Source organism: Heterocephalus glaber, unplaced genomic scaffold (genome assembly GCF_053883595.1).
Source record: "Heterocephalus glaber isolate CG9 unplaced genomic scaffold, H.glaber_assembly_v1.0 deba00000546, whole genome shotgun sequence".
Classification (NCBI taxonomy): domain Eukaryota; kingdom Metazoa; phylum Chordata; class Mammalia; order Rodentia; family Bathyergidae; genus Heterocephalus; species Heterocephalus glaber.
In genome coordinates, this window is record NW_028258147.1 from 24,038,650 (window position 1) to 24,060,494 (window position 21,845).

At 33.7% G+C, this 21,845-nt stretch overlaps 1 protein-coding gene across 1 annotated transcript in view; it reads left to right on the forward strand.

Annotated features, from left to right (window-relative positions):
* Thsd7a (thrombospondin type 1 domain containing 7A) overlaps positions 1–21,845 on the forward strand; it is a 423,447-nt gene that overhangs the window by 396,113 nt on the left and 5,489 nt on the right. Inside the window, exons 22-26 of the mRNA XM_087204666.1 lie at positions 3,188–3,361; positions 15,471–15,566; positions 18,324–18,406; positions 18,708–18,918; positions 21,056–21,143. Of these exons, the coding sequence (XP_087060792.1) occupies positions 3,188–3,361; positions 15,471–15,566; positions 18,324–18,406; positions 18,708–18,918; positions 21,056–21,143 (652 nt within the window). The remainder of the gene's footprint in view (positions 1–3,187; positions 3,362–15,470; positions 15,567–18,323; positions 18,407–18,707; positions 18,919–21,055; positions 21,144–21,845) is intronic.

Here is a 21,845-nt window from a genome sequence, read left to right on the forward strand (position 1 = left end):
GCCTCAATTTATTCATTGCTTAGTACATAAATTGAGATAATTATAGTTTATTATTTATTGTTAAGATCAACTGAATGAAATTGAATAAAGCAGTAAGTAAAATAACCCAGTACTTTGAATTATAGGTTAGACATCAAGGTCATTCAATTGTTGTGATGGTCTTTGCACACACAAATACTTTTGTTTACATCAGGTTAATATATAGACAATTGAAAAAATAAAAACCTGAATAACAACCTTTATTCACTGGGTATAGTTTCAGTTATGGACGCTGAATAAGCCCTAGAGATCTGCTGTACAACATTGTGCCTGTAGTTAACAATACTGTATTATACACTGAAACTTTTATTAAGAAGATAGAGTCATGTTAAATGTTCTTAATAAAATAGGATCTGGCTTTTAGAGTTAAACAATGTGTTTCTTAGTCTCGCAATTTCCAATAAAAACTGATCCATGAATTCATGGACCATTTCCTGTCCTTGAAGCTGGCCTGGTCTCAGTCAAAAGCTTACACACCATTCAACTTAGTAAAATCATTGAGTTAAAGTAGATCACTATTGTGACTGTGGCAGTAGGTGAGGGCTTCAGGGCATGATTAAGGGCTGGACTTGTGGACTTTGATGTGTTGAACTGCCACACAGTCAACAAAAAGTGTCCAAGTCTAAAATGTGGAGGGCCTACCAATTCCAAAACCAAATGCCCTGCATCAATCGTAGACTCATTATGTTATCTACCATATTGTTCAGAACTGGCCTTTTTCCTGGGAACTTGGGTATGCCTTTCTGTGGATACCCACTACATATTTTCATTGTACTTCCCACAGCACAGTCACTCATTCCCTTGATCTTTATATATCGGGGGTAATTATGGGACAGGTACTGGACTTGTGGATGGAAATACAATGGATGACAAACTAACCCTGTTCTCATAGAGCTCACTTTCTAATGGCAGAAACAGTTAATAATCTAATAGTGACATAAATAAGCATAAATCATACGCTGTCGTAAATATGTAAAAGAAAACTACAAGGCACCATGATAATGGTGAATGTAACATAGATCCTATTTTAATTAAAGTAACTACAAATCAAGAAGGGAGCTGCTTTTTCCCATATAAATTATATTAATTATATTCATTTAAGTTCCTCTCTTGCTAGTTTTCTCTAATGATAGGTTTGAAAAGCTAGCAATATGTGAACTTATAAGATTTAAAGAATAGAATGTTGAATTAGGTACATTTCATGCATTTAATTGTTGCGCCTTTGGCAGATGTGATGTAGTTTTATTTTTATTACAATAGTTTACATGCTCAAATGCATATAAAAGTATGCACAGTACAGCCTCACTGTAATTTGTTATTATTAAATCTCTGAATTTTGACTTGCATTATTTTGGGATGATAATTCTATAACTCACAGACTGTCACTAAAAGATTTATTGAGTTTTCTTGCAAAATACATGATGTTAAATGAGAATAAACACAGAGAAGAAACCTTCTAATAAAAGGGTACATCTTACTTTCATGTAGTTTGCGATCACCAAGGTGAAGTTGTACTACATTCATGTTGACAGGATATTTTTATTTTAACTTTAATTTTTCCTGAATACTTAAAAACTGAGTAGCCCAAATGTGGCATGTCCTAGATGATAGAAGTGTTTCTTAAACTTTCTTAGAATACATCAAAGGTCAAGGATTTAGCTCAGTGGTTCAGGTGCCTGTCTCGCAAGTTCAAGGTCCTGAGTTTGATCCCTGGTACCAAAATAAAACATTAAAATTTTTTAGTTTCTTTTTTCTTTCATTTCTAAAATTTACTAGAACATTTTATATCATCAGTAATGCTAATGATTTCTCTAATAAAAATCTACAAAAATCACTCTGCTATCATACATGTATCTGTCAGTCAATATTTTATACATTATGAGGATTTCTTAATCAGGATTTCCTAGTACAAAACATTTTTTCCATTAATCAGATAATATTAGCAATATTAATATTAGTAATCTTCAGCATAAAATAAAGCAATATGACCTATTCATGTGATTTGGATGAAATGATAGTATCTTCTAATGGACTTGGGTCCACCATTATAGCTGTACATACTGAAACATATCACCAAGTAGTCTGTCCTGAAGAATGAATGGGAATGTGGAAAAGTAAATTTCATTAGATCTTCCCTATTCTCAAAATGTTTAGAGATGTTGAACATATAGATACACTATGGCCTAGAAGTTCCACTCACATGTATATTCCCAATACAAATATATATGGGGATATGTACATGTCTATCAAAGACTTGTTCTAAAAGATTCACAAAGCACTATTCATAATAGGGAAAAATTATCCTGTCTATATGCCTATCAATAATAAAATGGGTATCTAATTTGTAGTATATTCATACAAAAGTCCAGCAATAAGAATGAGCACATTAAAATTGCATTAATATATGATAGTTCTCAAGGACATAAATGAGTGAAAGAAGGTAGACACACAAAAATGCATATAGTATTCACATAACATGGCAGGGGCTTCTGAGATTCTGGGATGGTTCTGTCCCTTGATTTAATGTTGATTACATGGATACAAAATAACATTGTGACAATTCAGCTCTCTGCATTTATGATACATATTGGTATTTCATGTACGATGTATTACTCTTCAGTAAATATTTAGTAAAGATGAATGATGTAAGATGTATATCAAAGAAAATAGCATCATTTCTACTACTGCAGCTGCTCAGCTTGCTGTCTTACCTCAATATTTCTGAGAAGACATAGGAGTAAAACATAAATAACCAGCTTTCTTAGCCTTGGACTTCATACTGCTTTGAAATTATGAATACCTAGAAGACAATAGACCCCTTTATGATGCTATACAAGAAACATGTGTGTCTTGACCAACCATCTCTTAGGAGGTAATCATAATGGGAAAGCTCCTTCAAGTCACAGTTATATTTTATATCATTAAGCAAGATATAGCAAGTACTCGCCACTCAGAAAGTAACAATAGTTATGAAAACTTTTTAAATTGTTTATACATTTGAAATTATTAGATGCTTATCTAAATTTTATAAATATTATCTATGAATAGCATACCTGCAAGCATTCCTAGTGCAATTAGAATTACAATGAGTATTTGCTTGGCCATTCTCCATGGGTCTGGGTATGAACTACCAATTTATGATTTTCAGGGGACTGTTACTTGGAGGACTGGTCTTCATGGAGCCCATGTCAGCTGACCTGTGTGAATGGGGAGGATCTTGGCTTTGGTGGAATACAGGTCCGATCCAGAGCAGTGATTATACAAGAACTAGAGAATCAACATCTGTGCCCAGAACAGATGTTAGAAACAAAGTCATGTGATGGTGAGTGTCTACACCTCAGTAAATCTATTCATTTTAGTTTTGTGTCAATACACAAAAGCATAAGATACTTTTCAGCTGGGTGTGATGGAACATGCCTGTAATCCTATCTACTGGGTAGTCTGAGGCAGGAGGATTGAGAGTTCAAGCCAGCCTGGATAACTTAGTGAGATCCTGCCTCAAATAAAACATAAAATAAAAAGGATTGGGGTTGTAGGTCATTGGTAGATTCCCTGAGTTCACTCTCTAGTACTACAAAAAAAAATATTTTTTTTCTATTAAACAAATTTTCTAAAGTCCTACTTAAGGTTGAGAATTAAATTAATAGTAACATTCTGAATTATAAAAGTTTAGAAGAAAAATCCTGTCACCCATAATAAATTAGACATAAAATATGGTACGTTTCCCAGATTTATGAGCTAAAGAAGGCTGAGATAATTAAGAGCACACTTTACACTTGTAACAATAATCATGCGTGAATCTAACAATATTTTCCATTTATTTAAATCAAATGACAAGATAAAAGAAAACTTACAAACCCACAGTAAAATAGGAAACTTTACTATTCGCAGAAATTGATAAATCAAATTGTTGCTAACGATTAGCAATTTTAAGGTAAAATAATCAATATGTGATATGCAAATATATCAAGAACCCCAATTATATTACTAGCATAAACTAATAAAAAAGTTTAAATAAAATAAATTTGCGATTTTAATTTTAATATAATTTGACACCAAACATATAAGTTCATGTATGTTGTGTGTCTATGTATGTGTACTATTCATTCAATATGGAGAATATGGGGCTCAACAACACTTTCATTCCTATTTGTTCTGAAACAATTAAGAAGTATAACATACAATGCTATTGAGGATCCAAAATATCACCTTTATACCAAAAAACTGAAGAAGAGGGCATAGAATGTCAAAGAACGCTTAGAATGAAAACCAAATGAGGGGAATGGAATTAATATGAGAAAATGAAAAATGGAAACAAAGTCTTTGTAAATAGGGAGGGATGGAGGGGTTGAAGGGAGGGCAGGGGAATGGGGAAAAATAAGAATCAAGGTATATTATGTAAAAGTACAAATCTCCAATGATGAGTGTCATTATATTGTATACCTAAAATGTACCAATAAAATAAAAAATCCAAAATATCTACAAAGAAAACTAAAGGGAATTGATGACTCAACCCCCACAAGTAGATAAAATTCCTACTCTGTCAATTTAATCTTCATAATTTCTCAACCAGATGAAGCAACCAGATGTCCAAAAACCTGGGACAGACTAGCTAAAGGGATAGAACCAGCTTGATGCTTATAATAAATAATTCCCCAGGAAAGAAAGAGAATTGTTTATCCCAAATGACAGGAAAGTAACATTAGAAATCAATATCACAGTAGTTGCACACTCAAAATGTCCCTTCATGCATACCCAGAACCTGAAAACTGCACTTCTCGCATGTTACATATCAAGCATTATGTGGAATATAGCAAAGAAGCACTTAAAAGAAAACCTAGTCTTAAATGCTTACGTAGGAGGAAGAAAAGTTAAAAATGAGCTATGTTTCAATTCTTTTTTATTGCAAATGGTTTGAAGAAGTAGAACACAACCAATATATATGAATACAAACTCAGTAACAGATTAACAAAGTAAATCACCTTGTAGAAAATCAATGAAGAAAAACAGAGCAAAGCCAGCACTACTACATATAAAAAGTTTAGAAAATATAATAGAGGTGTATAGTTTTTGCTGAAAATGTAAAAACTTAAGTGAAGATAATGTACAGAATATTATAACTTATCAAGACGGATAGAAAAGCTACATAGCTACACCATGAATTCTATAATCATTAAAAATCAAATATATGCACACATATGCACACAGTCAAAAACCTGAAGGGGTTTAATTATGTTTTACCAAAAGTTAAACAAACAGATGACTTTTATTTATATGAAATTCTAAGAAAATACCAATAAATTAAGTGGGAAAAGAAAAGTAAGGAAAATCTCCTGAGCTCCTGTGATACTATAACCTTGACATTGAAACTGGTCAATTAAATAAAACTACCCATGATAATAAATGTCAAATCCTATAAAAATGTTATATAACAGAACAATAATGTATTTAATACATAATTAATATGATTAGTTATAACATTCTATAAATACAAATTTACCTAAATATTAGAAAAATCTATTATAATTCTACATGTTAATAAAAACAAAAAGGATATGAGTTTTAAATGCATGTCGCAAAAGTGCAGAACTCCATCCTCATTTACTAAAAAAAGTGCAAGACAAACTTAAATTAAAAGGAAAAAGTTTACACTAAAAATTTATGATACTTTATCAACAAATATTTGGAAGTAAGAAGAGAGTTAAACAGTATATGATTTAAAAGCTGATATACAACTGAGTCTTACTTTTACCAGGAAGACTCAGTTATAAAATTATGTTAACTATAAAAATATCACTGTACCAGTAAAAATAAGTCTGACAAAAAGAGGTAAGTTACATGAGGAAAAATTATACAGTTTTATTGAAAGGAATAAAGAACTAAAACATTGATAAACTACTACAGAATCATGGATAAAGATCTTCAATATCAAAATATCAATTTTATATAAATTTAGCTATAAATTCCATGTGATATGAGCAGATAGCTAAAATAATTTGAGCAGTAGATCTTAATACTAATTTGGAAGGATTAAAGACCAAAAAAGCCTTAAGAAGAGGAAATGAGAGAAATCCATTGACTTACATAGCTTTGTGTCAAGACTGATGTCATAGGTTTATCTCAATGTTTAGTTACAAAGAATGAACATTAATAATTAAATAATTACAGTAATGAACCAGCATAGAGAACCTCAGGAATGAATTCTCACATATAGGTAAATGAGAGAGTGAAAGTAGAGAATAAGTGGATGAATAATGTTGCCATAATTTTTAATCCATGCAATGTTTTCTGAAGTACCCTTAGCACACATAATATAAAACTATATTTCAGGTAAACTGTTGACCTAAAGGTAAAGAACAAAGCTGTAAAACATTTAAAGAAAATATGAAAAATGTTTTTATGAACTCACAGTCAAGAAGGATTTTCTAAATATTTGTAAAGACTTGTAAAGACTTGTACACTCAGAAGACATGAATATATATACCATGAAACAACAATGAGTATCAGTTACATGAAACCTTTTGTCCTTTAATTTTGTTTTGTACCAAGAACATTTTAAATAAGACCTTGTTTTCCCACAGAAAACTTAGACCATGACCAATGTATACAAATCACAATAATATGTTTAACAATGTATTTCCCACAAGGCTATGGAAATTATTGGGGTCCCCTTTGTGAACAAAGGCTGGAATAAATTTTTCCAGGCAGCCACTCCTTTATTTACCAATGGGAATCCTGCCCCATAGTTTTTCTAAGCCCAAGAGTCTTTATTTAATTATCTTAGCAAATTTTTAGATGACCTGTGACAGCCAGATCATATCAATTAACATATTTTTTTACCAATGAAAGATTCCCAATACTATATATAGACAACAATATGTACTGTATTTGTAAAACCAGTTGACATTATTTGGATAATCTGGCAACCTGGGGGAAGCATATCTTTAATTATATTATCTGTAAGCCAACTTGAGTTACAGGGAAACATCTTTAAAAATCCAAAATACCAAAAAAAGCTTAAACATAACAGCTGTACGTGTTGTAACTAAGTGAACAGACAGACACACACATAAGACAACTTGTCTGTAAACCAGAGTACACTCAGATGTATTTGGCCAAATTGAATTGCAATAACTTTTACAATTTTAAGTTTATAATTATAAAAAGACTAGTCAGAACTTTGTACATCAATTAACAGAGACCTCTTGTAATAAGAATCAAAAGGAATAAAAATCTTCTACACCTGTGAAAGCAAAAACAGTTTTAAGATGGTCCCTAAGATGACAGCTTAACTGATTGTAATACCCAACTATACAGGCTTCTCATTGTTGCTTTCATAACCATAGTTGTTGGATAGCCACATGTAATTGTTCCCTCTAAAGGGACAGACTAGTAAAGGTAATTTTAACTATCTCCAGTGGGGGTCCGCTCAGGCCGGGTTTCCATGTAGAAGAGACTAGGTGACACTCTTTGAAGCTAAGTATGAATTTCAAGTAGTGAAGGAAGAAGGCCTGCCAAGGCTCCAACCTGCTGTGCTGCAGATGTCTACCTATGACAGTTTTTCCCATTTTAAAAAGCGACAAAGGGAAAGAAAGTATCCCTGTCTATCCCTCTTGTTCTGTGCCCAATCTAAGATGTCCCTTAGACTTTATCTTATCCAGTGGTGGCAGACTAAAGGTGCAAGGAAGTGGCCAGAGCCAGGTTAGCTATTTTTATCATTTTCTAATTTTGCCTGAGGGCTGAAATACAGATAAATCTGACCTAAAACTTTTACATTTATTTTTTGAGAGTTTTAGGATTAAACCTAGACTGGTTTTCTATATGGCCCAGAGATAAATGAAGGTCAGCTTTATTCTAGAAGGATTCCAGGGAGGGGAAACTCACCATTCTGGAAGCTTTTTCTTGAAGTCCAGCAGCCACTGAAGAGGGAAGTGCCTTGAATCAAACTGCGTTATTTCTCAGGAGCAGGGCAATGGAGAAGGGACAGAGGAGTGTCTTTAAGTATTACACAAGAACTAAATCTTAACCATCTCAGGTGTAGAAGAACAATTAAGATCAGGAGCTTTTCCAGAGTGGATCTGCAATCCCTAGCAAAATATGTCTCCAAAGACAAAAGCTATGATTGACTCCAACTGAATTGCGAAGCAGGCTGCTTTTTACCTCTTGAAAGAGAATGAGTGTTCTAACTGTATTGTTTAGGGCTTATCCTTTTAATAAATTACTCTGAGTCTATAATATTTAATTTATTATTTAAGTACCCTACAGGCTGTTGAGCAGGTCCCTGATCTTGTAGAAAGACTCCCAAAGCCATGTCTCACCTTTTATTAACATACAAACTGAAATGGTGTCCTGTGGCAGGCACTTAGAAGTGCTTGTTTGAGCTTCTGGAATGCAGTCTTGGAACCAGGTTCCCAGGTGTCTGTCTCTTGGGTTTTTCTATAAGCTAACAGGGGGTCACGCAATCTCACTGTATCCTGCTATCTGAAGGCCACAAAAGCCTGTCATTTCTAGCAATGTCCTTAGCTGTTTTGGAGTCTTGGGCTGTGGAAAGGAAAAAACTGGTTTAATTCTTTCTTCCTCCAGTTTTTTGGGTTCCCTTAGATATAATAAGACATAAATATTTTACCTCAAGGCTGCAAAGTTGTGCCTTAGATCTAGAAACATCATAACCCCGGTTGATTAGAAAATTCAGCAGAGGAAAGGTGTCTTGTCTAGAAAGCTCTTCTGAGGGGGAAGTTAACACTATACCATCTGCATATTGCAAGACTGTGACTTGGGAAAACTATAGTGTTTTCTTTTATCAAATCAGGATCTAGGGATGTCCTCATCTTTTTTCTGATAGTTGACAATTTAAAATAATTGAAGGGCTTAGTTCTCATGTTTCTTAGCTCTTCAAGAATATATGCCTTAAAATATCTGGTATTTTAATCTCCTATCTGATTGGCAGGCCAATACGAGTCTTGTCTAGGAATTCCTTGTGTTCCAGTAGGAACCAGTTATTCCCCTGGGTGCCTGTCTTTTGAGCTTCCAAAATTAAGATAATATTTGTCTCTACATGTAGTAGCAGCTTATAATACTACTTATCTTTCATTAGAAATCAATGTTTGATTTAAGAGCAACATTATATCTTTCTAATCTAGTCCATAGGTCTGAGTAAGTCCTCTAAAAACCTCAATGTTCATATCAGGATCATCTGAAAACTTTCTTAGGTCTCATTTGATCTATCTTAGATCACTGAGAGAAAAAGAAACATGAACACAGATAGTTCTATATTTGTCATTTACTTCCTGCAAGGGATGTTGTCTTTGAGGGACCTGAACAACTTAGCTAAGGATGGATATAGCTTCATGGAGATTTTAATTATAGCTGGCCTAGGAACTCTACCCTCGCCACCTGGTGGTCAAAGTTTAAAGTTGCCTTGGAAACTGTTCTCAGGTTCTAAAGGGTGAGGAATAGCCTCAGGCTTAGAGGTACTGAATGTCTTAAGGGTGAAGTGTCTCTCATTTCTCTCTGGCCCACATTTACATTTGAACACATACAAGAATTACTTCTTAATGTAAAGAAAATCTCAACATAAGATGATTTTGACCATTTTTCCCTCTTACAGTATAATTCTGATTGTGAGATAGCATCATAGTACTTTCCTCTGTGTACTTGGCTTTAGGAGGTAGGCACACCACAAGTGGGTGTAGAGAAATAATACATTCCAAAGGGGTATGTGGTTCAGATATGGAGTTCCTAATCTGAAACAAGAGAAAAAACATGGCATCCCATAAGTCTCTGCTTGATTCCTGTGCCCTCTAGGGCATCCCCAGGGCATCCCCCAAGGTATATACCACTCCAGGGTAGGTAGCTACCATCTGGAGAGAGAACCAAAAAGTAAAACTGGACTGGTCTATCTACCCTTTACCAGCACACAATCTTATCTTCCTCAGGTAACTCATATCCTTACTCCAGTAGGTACACTTAAAGCACAAGTTACAATGGACTTCAGCCATAACAGTCATGTTTAGAGAAGGAAATATTGCTAGCAAACCAAGAGATTTAAACCCCTGCTTTTTAGTTCCTTGAAAGAGAGAGAAAAATAGGTGAACAGTCAAAATAGGGTGCTTTTCCTGCTAAAGAGATCACCTTCAGAGAGGATAAGTCAGAGATCTGCCCTGGGCCCTAGGGCAGAGAAAGCTCTCAGAAATTTCTGTTGTCTAGCCAGTCATTTAGGCAACTTTTATTAGCAGCAAGACAAGGCTACTCCTTTGTGGTCCATTTTAAATTCACTAAGTATTTGAAACTCATAGGTCCTTCCTAGCAGCCACAGTCCACATTAGTAAAGGCACCTTTATCAACTTCTTACGTGCATGTGTGAAGGAAGAGAAAGGCTGACCAAAATAGTCCCACATTCTAGCTAGAGAGTAAAAACACAAATGCAAGTTACTGATTGCTATTTTCCCTAGTGTAAAACAGTTGTTTCAAGCTGCCTTAGTCTGACTTTCTGGAAGGAGGAGTGATCTGACTACAAGGGATTCTCAAATGAACTCCCAATAAGTTGGAGAAAAGTTTAAGGGGAGTTTTAAACTCACTAGCAGAGAGAAAAGGCCCAAATAAAGCTCAAGCTGGTTAAACATCTCAAAAAATCACCATATAGCAATTATAAGTCCACAGTCAACATTCCAAAGTCCATTACCTATCAGAAAAGGCATTTTTCTCCCCTACACACATAAATGATAAAGCCCATGCCTAGGGGGGAGAAAAGGTTCAGGTAGCTTTTAATCTATCGGATTCATTTTCTACATTTGTCTAAAGGTCTTACTAGAATTAGAGAAAGCAGTCCAAACCTGTAGCTCAACTCTTAACCGAGGCTTAAGAAAGGGTTCTGACGGCATCATTTCAGACCACTCAGAGACAGAGGATATCTGATCATCACTGACAGAGTTTCCCTTTCACCTCACTGAGGAGTCCAGATAGGGACGAGATGTGGAGATTTCTGGTAATTGCCCGGACAGGTTGTCAGGAGCTAGTTTCTTCTGAGGAAGCTTTGGGTATCCGCCAGAGAGTAGCCCTGGCCATGACCCCTCAGTTGTCACCTCAGTTTCTGCTAGTTCCATGCAATCAGAGATCTGTCTCTGAAAGGAACCCAATTGCCTATCTGGTCAATGTTCCACCTGCTATTGGCATCAATGGGAGTGGGGATTCACCAGAGGACAACTGGAGAAACCTGTCCTCTGCTTTGAGACTGGCAGCTGCCCTAAAGGCAATTGCTAGCTGGCAGAGTAACCACCATTTGGCATTCTGTGAGGGACAGATAAAAGCCTGAACTGTCTTTATCTGAGATGATTTTATAAGAGACTCTTTTTACAGCATTTTTAAGCAACTAAGTCCAAATGCAACACATACAAAACAAGAATAAAATATAATTTTAACAAAAGACAACCCATAAGAAAAACAAGAAATGTAAATATTTAAAACACAACTTAAAATTAAGATACTTTTGAAACAAAAGCCAAAACAAAGGCCAGAATTTATTAAACAAAAATCAGAATCTATGAAACAAATGTCCAGAGCCTATGAAACAAAAAGTTACAATCTATGAAGCAAAAAGACCAAAGTTAGAACCTATGAAAGAAAACTCTTACCTCCGACCAGTAATCTCGGTGGAAGACCTCCAAAATGATATAGGGGAAGAGATGTAACTCCCAAACCTACTAGATATCTGAAACATGATTTCATGTTCTCTAAAATAGAAGATGAATTCTAGGAACAATGGATGTTAAGAGTAGGGAAAATTTATTGGGAGAAAGAAAGCTTCTGCCTAAGAGAGAGAGAAGAGGGACTGGAAAGGGGGTTGCCCCACCTGGATTCTATTATTGGTTCTGCACCCCATCTTATTTTAATGTATGTATGTTAAGACACAGACATACCGTTGAAAAGAGAACATCCTCACACATACTCTGAATGTCAAGGTCTTCCATGGTTCCTGAATCATACTTTGAGAGTCACTATTTTAGAATAAATCCACTCAATTCAGTGAGTAAAGGCACAGACATCAGTCAAGTGTGGGACTAAATGACCAAAATATATAAATAAGCAACTCCCATTAGAAGAAACTCAAATGCCCCAAAATATTTCTTGTAACCCTTTAGTAACTTTAGTAATCAAAGAATTTCAATTAAACATGATAAATTAGCTTTTCATACTCACAAGAATGATAAAAATTTAAATCTGGTAATTAAATCTGTTTGTGAATGTTTAGAGCAGTGGTAATCATCTACTACTAGTAGAAAAAAAGTAACAACAATATTTAGTAAAGTTTCAGCTGTCTATGCACTCAGTGATACTTAGACATTTCCCTTCTAGATATTCATCTAAAAATATGCCAGTAGACTTTCATGAGATTGAACAACAAGGCATTGTTTTAATAGCAAAAATAGAACAATGTAATAGAGGACATCACTGACTATATCGTAGTATTTAGTATAGTGGGTTTCTATGTGGCAGTAATTGACTGTATCTACGTAAAAATCACATAGAAATATTTCATCACAACACTGGCTAATAAATTTTAGAATAATAAATAGACTAGCTTTGAAATTGCAAGGCTAAAATATATATCATTTATGCATATATATATAATAAGAGAAAAGACATTACACAGTCAGACATTTAATTTGTGATGGTATATATTGCTGGGAAAGGGAAAGGCATAAGATTGGGAAGGAAAATTATTAGACATCAAGCGTATATCTTTCTTGTTTTATCCATCAATAAAATGACAACTAAAGAAATATGGCTAAATGTAATATTTGTTTAAATTACATATTAATAATTGAATACATATTTTTAGTTATTCTCCATAACTGCCTATATGTTTCATATTTCATAATACTTCAAAGACAAGGTGCTTATTCCCCAGGAAGTGGGCAGGTTGGCCAAGTTAGGGTGGCATGTCTGTCTAGGCCGGGTCCACCATGTGAAAGGTTTCCTTTAAGATCACACTGACATCGGACCCACTACTGCCCTGCAAAGTACTCAGTATTCCTGAAAGTACACCTTTCACAGCAGTCTTAAAGTTTGCAGCTGAAGAATTTAAGGTTCCTGCAGCAACAAGTGCAATTATTACTAGCGGTGGAATAGGATAAATTCTGTACAGACTGCTGGAAATGTTTTTCTAAAGTATGGTTCAGAACTGCAAATTATCCGTAGACATGGAGTTTCTAATGCCTGGTATTGAGACCATACAGTTACCTTTCAGAATAAAAATTGCTATTTTTATTTTGGTTGTAAAGGTGAAATCAGGCATTTAACATACAATGAAAACACCAAAAATCAATGAAACAATGAAAGAGGACACTTTTGTTCCTTCTTCTTGTTCATACTCTTCACTTGAAGAAGTGATTTTGAATGCGCAGTACCACCACCATAGAAAGTCATGTAATAGTTGACTGCTGCCTCACAACACAATTAAGGAGTTCATTTGTGGCAAATGGATTATGCAACTGTGTTTTTTACGAGGAATATAATTCTGATAATTTTTTCTGAGAACATTTGGAAAATTAAAATCTCCTAAGTGTTACATAATTGTCTTTGAGTTAAAAGTGTAGAAGAATTGATTATGGATCATAGATGGCAGTTTGCCTGATAGCATCTAATAGACTCACATATAGTTTGATTCTTAAATATACATTTCATGACAAATGTAATAGGTATGCCAATGAATACTTAACTATATCATTTACATTTTAACTTTTCAAACTTAATGTGTCATATAAATTTTAATTCAATATAAACGAATCAACACTTTAATTTTTTGATCTAACCATTACGTACATAAACTAATGTCCCATATCAAATTGTTTTAACAGTATTCTTGCAGAATCCAATATTTTTCATGGTGGGAGTTGACAATACAGTAAAAGCACCCTTTGCTGAGTTATACATTTCTTTAGATTTATGTGTCTTTTTATCAGTTTTGTAATGCAATATTCTTCTGACAAAAACCCTTAAGAAATAACTTCTTGAAGATATTATTTCTGAATAGCATTCATAAAGAATATTGTTAGAGTGAAGATCTGAAGCTCATCACAAAGCTTAAAGAACAGAAAGGCTGATGAGTTATATTTGTTGAATACCTAACTTTTGAGGAAGTGCTAACATTAGTCCCCCAAGTGGATAAGAAGCCAGGAAAGGGAAAATGGGAAAACCCAGATGACCAGGCTGTGACAAAGAGGAATGAGTGGGAAGGACAACAGTAAACAGTAACGCAAAACTGTCACAAAATGTGACAGAAAATGCCAACAGGATGAACAGAACCATGGAGGGTATGTTAGAAAAACTGAAATGGAAAACAAAATACTTTACATAGTCTTAGAAACCAGAGTATTTCTTGTCCATGTACAGACCTAAAGTACTCCTTATGAGTACTCAAAAAATGATGTCTATAATAAAAGAATATATTTGCGTTTACAGAGGAAATCAGTATCTGTGCACAGTTTGAAAGGTGAATTGAAGGCTCATAGTGATTCATAATTAGTGCTTTCCCTACTGTACTATAAATGGGGAACTCTCTAGCACAGGGGTTTTGTCTGTCTACTTCTTTTTAAAGCTGGAAAGGTAGACATTCAATAAATAGTTCCCAGTTTATTCATTGATAAAGGCTGTTTATAACCAATATTTATCTTAGCATGTTTCAGTGTCTGCTATTACCGGACCCAGGTTCACTGAAGAAAAACACTACAATGAAATGCAACAGAATTAGCCTCTCAAGGGTAACATCAATACTTTAAGAAATTAATAGTTATTTTTCACAAATTTGAGGAACAAACAGCAGATTTTCAATTATTATAGGAAAAAAGTTTTACTAAAAATTATATTACTATGTTTGGGATGTTTTCATTTTTATAAAAAAATCTGATGCTCAAAGGTCCCTACTAGGCCTCAGTTAACTATTTCTGAATTCCCAATCCTTGAATTTTTGGCTTAGTTTAATTTTTTTTCATTTTTCTAGCACAAAAATCTGCTTGCTGTTTGCATATGTAAGTTTATGGTGTCTTGTGCCATAAAGTGATTTATTTAATACTTTGGTTCTTTAGTTTTGAAAATTGGACTGCAGTTCTTAAAGTATTTTGTTAAACAACTAGATATTTTATTGTTAAATAAATGTGGTCTATAAAAAAAGGCAAGCCATGAAATTAGATTATAAACTCAGGTTCCCACAAGGTCATGTGACAGCGGATATAGCAAATTATTTGGGATCTAGGTGTATAGGTGTAATTTTATAACATTTGCATAGCAACTTCCAGACACTAAATTGACATTTGAATCTGCAGAAATGGATTTATCAGTTTTCAATTGTTCATAAGCATTTTGTTAGTCCTCTATCTCCACGATTGTCCTGGGGCTCCCAAGTGCTTCTGCTAATGTATGTTGCTTCCCTGCAGATGGACAGTGCTATGAGTATAAGTGGATGGCAAGTGCTTGGAAGGGCTCCTCCCGGACAGTCTGGTGTCAAAGATCAGATGGCAAAAACGTAACAGGTAAACCTCCAATTTCTCTTTGATCTTTGAAAGTAGTCATGTAACACACATGTAATTGCCTAAATAAAATAAAGAAGGAAACCAAAATATTATTTTAGCTTTCGATGTACGTGTGAGATCAGGTTACCTGAGTTGTATTTGTATCTGGTAACCAGTGTCAAATTAGTTTATTTTATAGTGTTTCAAATTCTGCCTCACATAGTCACTTTAGATATTGCTGCTAGAATTTATTAAATGAAAATGCTAACTAATAAATTATCATTAGAAGTAATTTTCATATTGTACTATAGATTGTATATATTAACAACCTACTATATGTTTTAAAAGTCAATGTTTCTATTTCTTCTGTATCCCTTAAAGGTTATACAAATGCCAGCCAAACATATCACCAAACATGTGTGATTGTATAAATCCAAATAACTTGCTTAAATTAAAAAAATCTGTGACTGAGAATTTTTATTAAATAATAGGTAACACTCACTGATAAGTCTTAATCCCAGACCATCTGAAAAGCTCATTTACTGTGTCTTCACTCTAAATTATACTTCCAAAGAAGAAATGCAAGGTTTTTTTATTGCTTTGACCTCAATATACTTCCAAAGAGCTACTCTAATCTGCAGTTACTAAAAGTATCTTTATGTGATTCCAGTAAATGCAAGAGCTCCCAAGAACACATTAAAGGGGAAAGAAAACTTAATACTAGATATGTAGTGAATCACTCTGCATGTTTCCTAGAAAGAAGTGATAGTCAGAGCCAGAACCTCAACCTCGGATGCATAGATCCCAAAATTTCTTTTTATAGATCTAACATACAGGGATCTCCATAGCATAGTGAAAGCACGAGTATTGACAGTTGATTGAGCAGGGACCTCCTGACTTGATGCTGTTCTGACCCTCCTGCAGAAAGAAAAAACTAGCAAGCATTTGGATGCCCCTGAGGAATGTCCATTTATAATTTTAACTTTAATATATACAGTAAGATAATTTGATCCGAGATCAATATGCTTTTTAAAAACCATCAATTTTTGTATTTAATTTTAAATTACCTGGATTATTTATTTCCTCCCAATGAAAGCTGCAACATGATGTCGCATTCTGTTCCTGTGAAGACATAATTTTTCGCATGAGAAAGCAATACAAAAAACCCTTGAAAACAGTATCTCCTAGTGTATACATAATGTGACAAAGGAAAGACACATATCAGGAGCCTTTGCTTTCTCCATAGCATTTTTAAGGGGAGAAAAATCTGAGCCCCACTCTAAGAGGGCTATGGTGAGAAGAGCCCTGAACAGGTATGCACAGGCTTTCTGAATCAGAAGGCATCATAGAAGTCACCCATTCAACTCAGAAATTGACAATAAATATTAACATTCTTTTAAAAACTACCCTGAGGGCTGGGGCTTTAGTTCAGTGGTGCTGCCCACACCTGCCTTGCAAGCACAAGGTCCTGAGTTTGATCCCTGGTACAAAAAAATAAAAACTGTTCTGAGGGAATTAGCTTACCCTGAGGGTCCTTTTAGTTTTCCATTTTTAAATATATATGCAAAAAACATTTGTCACCTTTCTTTGTCCATATTAAGGCTCTTTCACACCACAAATGCGGGGCTCCACCCAATGCAAAGTCAGACTCTAAAGACTTGCCTGAAGAAATTGTATTTTTAATAGTATATCCAATGTATTTATTTCTTTCTAATACTGTCTAGTACCATAAAGCCAATGTGTAAATAATTTGTTACACATTCTATATCCATTCTTCTACCATCTTTAAAGAGAGATGAGATTCTTTATGCAAAATAGATGTTACTTTAATTTGTAAATTGTTGTTATAAGAAACTCTAGATATTGTTCTCTGTTTTTCATGTGTTTAATGACGATGACTTATAAAGCCACTGAACATAAAATTGCCTTGCAACAACTGCTTTTCCATAACAACTTTTCCATGAATATTTCGTATTTATAATATTGAAATACAAGAATTAATGGTTTTCACCTTTGTTCAAATCCAGAGGATCATCAATTCCATTATCAAATAAAAAATTTTCTTGCTAAAATTGTGTTAAACTGAGCAAGTATTGCTTGAAAGTGTGAGTACCTTCCATGTTACCAATGTTGTTTCTTAAGATATCTATTCACATTTTAAAACATCTCTTACAACACCTAAGGCATTATAATCAAAAACAACAAAGAAGGAAAGAGGGATAAATACTCATAATATAAAGTTAAAAATAGTGCAAACAACTTGATACCTGTATTTGTTTTTTTCTCTATACCACCAAAATATCCTGAGTTAATAGGAATAGTGATATTTCTCATAAAGAAATACATGAAAATACATTTATGTGGTAGGCATATAAATTAAAGAGTTATTTCAAGGGACATAAAACTATTACATTGAATAATCAAGTAAAAATTTTGATTTAAAAGAAAATTAAATCTGCTTTTCAATCGATGGGCTTGGCTTGAGGAACTACTAACAGAAATGGGTTGGGTATAACTAATATTTTCAAGATATAAGCTATAAAATAATCCTTCTGACAAATGCATATTGATACCTACTAAGTCTCAGGCATTGTGTTGTCATTTCTGGCTAAGACCTCAGGATGTTAAGTAAAATGGTAAAAGTTAACCAAATATTTTACAGACAGAAAAATCCTTGAGATTCACAGAGTTGAAGATTCAAAGACAAGTCTATAACAATGACATATTTTATCATAGCAAGAGGTGCTATTTGTCAAAATATGGTTTTCTGTTCTGCAGGGGGCTGCCTGGTGATGAGCCAGCCTGATGCTGACAGGTCTTGTAACCCTCCGTGTAGTCAACCCCATTCGTACTGTAGTGAGGTATGTGTAAACCCAGTAGGATGGATGAGAGGCCTGCATTGTCGCCCTGTTGCCTCTCATGCAGTTCCTTCCCCTCCCCCTACAAAAAAAGCACATCAATGCAGAATGCATTTACCTTTAAAATGACTGCATAATACGAAAGATAGGTTCGTATTTCTTTTAATGTAGCTAAAACAAATTACATGTGCTGAATTTTTTTTAAAAGAAAATCTTCTTTAAAGCTTTCTCTTTTAAGCAGGGTCAGCTATACTTAGAAAGATCACCTTGCATCCTTGGTGTAAATCTTCATGTTCTCCTGCAGACAAAAACATGCCACTGCGAAGAAGGATACACTGAAGTCATGTCTTCCAACAGCACTCTTGAGCAGTGCACACTTATTCCCGTGGTGGTGATACCCACAGTGGAAGACAAGAGGGGAGATGTGAAAACCAGTCGGGCAGTACATCCAACCCAACCCTCCATTAATCCAGCAGGACGGGGAAGAACTTGGTTTCTACAGCCATTTGGGCCAGGTGAAATGACTGGAGAGTACCAACACACAATTCTTTAGTTGTACAGTTAGCCAATGCCTCCAACTGATTTTTTTAAATAAGCAAGTATTTTCACAGAGCTGTTTATTATTTCATTTACATTCACATATTCCAATATCTCCATCTACTCTTGTATCTTATTATGTATAAGAGTACCCACACCCATAGTTCATAGAAATGAAATTACTTTCTTCTGAGTTTTTAGGATTGATATCATTTATTTCAATCCCTGTCCTAAAGTTGTAAGTATATTTAATTGAGCACTGAATAAAGAAATGTAATGACAAAAATATAAATTAGTAAAAAAAGGTATGTTCTTATTCACAACTGGGACCAAAAAAAAAAAAAAAAGACTGAAAAGACATTCTAGAATTTTCAATTTGATCACAGAGAGGTAATAGCTTAAACCTTAAGTAGAAATTCAGTGTTGCAATTCTGTGACAGGAACATTTGGTCATCAGAACAATTTATGTCAACCCTAAAAGCTGGTTTACTCACAAAACTCAAAATCTGTACTAGTATCAGATTCATTAGGGCAGGGATTGAGCCTTCTTGTCTACATAGGATGATCCAAACTTGAAGACCAACCAGAAGATTTTCACATTAAGCACGTAGTTCTAATGTTTCTAGTAGTAGACTGGAAGCCAGAACAGGCAAAAGCTGGAAGTCCTGCTAAAACACGATTCCTTACTCTGCATATTTTCTGTCTGTAATTGAAGTCAAATATATGAAATGTTCCTCCAAAGACTATACAGAAGTTAAGATAAAGCCACTTTTTTATTAGGTTTTTCTATTTTTCTGAAAATGGAATTCATTTTTCAGAGCTGCTTTGTCTATGTAACCAGTGAACCAGTAAATGGCCATATGCAATCTTGACTGTGACCAGGAATTCAAGCAGATCTCTGCATATCAAAACCATTAGTTTTAATTTAATGTATAGTTTACCCAAAGTGAAAATTTTAATATTTTTAAAAGATGCATATTCTGAAAAATGGCAGACATTCTTTCTTTTTTGAAAAACCCAAAGAATATTTGTTAAAGAATTTTTAGGACAAAGAACCCCAAAAGCAGAGTACCTTTTCTTTATTTTATACTCAGCTAATTTTTTTACATCTTCAGGATTAAAAAGAAATATTTGAAATATTAATTCATTGTATTGCCAGCAAATAAACCCCTAACTTGATCCAGCTCCAGAACAAAACAAACAAACAAACAAACTATACCATACCAATTTGCTTCTGATGGTGACTTTAAAATATCGAATAATCACCATTCTCTATGGAACTAGTTTTGCCCTGTGCATAATTTTAATACTGATATCAAATACTTAATTGTATGTAGGCAACAGAAAAATATCTGATAATGTTAGCATCAAATTAAGTTAGGCAACACAGCAACTAAGAGGCATCTTGTGTTTGAAATTTAGTCAAAACATTTAACTGAGAAGTTTAAAAAGAATGAGACCAAAAAACTGTATTAATTAGAATAATTCATGTCCTGATTGATTCCATACATTAGGAAGACTAGGGGAAAAATTAAAATTAAAATTTAAAAATCTTTGTACATGCTATTTAAAGTGGTAATATATTATCAAACCAATCTTAAGGAGCAATATATGTGTAGATTCAATAAAAGATTATTAATTATAAAATAAATATGTTAAGTTTATTCACTTTGCTTTCATGTAGAACAAAAATGTTAAAATGACATAGTTTTCAAATACCCTTCTGCATCAACTTTGGATTGTAGGACTTTATTTAAATTTATTTTTCATCTTTTAATTTTTCCATTCTCAAAATAGGTTTAAATATGTTTAAATAGCATTACACATATATTAAATGTGAAGTAAAATCAGGCAAGAAGCAGCATAAGTTTAGGTATAAACTCAACATCTACTTGTTGTTTTTCAATTTAATCTTCATTGCTAATTTATCATTAGTGAAGCAGCATCTAACTTGTAATAGTAAATTTGTGTTAATCAGTAACTTGCTGAAGAAATAATTTATTTTGAGTTTTGCAAAGGCATTGGTCATATGCATCTGGTCATTGGCCATAGTTAAAGACTGTCATATATATTCCAGAGTAATGAGAATTAATAGCTAATATCCATTCTTCTTAGATGGAAGACTAAAGACCTGGGTTTATGGTGTTGCAGCTGGGGCATTCGTATTACTTATCTTTATTGTCTCCGTGATTTATCTGGCTTGGTGAGTGTTTAAATATTTTAAATTCTAAGGGGAAATATAATGTCTCTATTTCAAAGAAATTACTTTCAGTTGCCTGAAACATAGAAACAACAAACTAATATGAGAAATAAATAGGCTACATTTATCCAATATTCACATGAAGTTCTAAATAAATAAAGCATTAGTCTTAGATTGCTAAAAACTACTAAATCTGAGCTGTTTCCTTTCTGGAGCTGAGCCAGATTATCCAGGTCTTCTTTCCAACTTTACTCTCTTGCACATATGCCCAAGAATGTTGTTTTGTATGGACTGTGATGAACTGTACATTTTTATAGTAAATTACTACTGCAGGATGCTACTATAATAACATACAATCTTACTCAACTACGTAAACATGTATTGCTTAGAAATTCTGTGTAATTTATCAAGGTTTCTAGCCAAATACAAATTATTATACTGTAATACCATTTTTGTTGTTAATACTAGAGGAATTTCACTTGCATAAATTGTCTTTTAATAAGATAGTAAGATACTTAATGTTTATTTAAAACTTTTTCAGAGCCAAAACTGTGAAATTCAAAGAGAGAAGAAAAATCAAATTCTAAAGTTAAATTTAGATGATGTGAGCAATTTAGATCTATCAATTGGTTTTGCACTTTTTTACCTTTTCATTTAAAACAATAAAATTCACAACTAAAGACTGATTTTTATCTCTCTCAATTT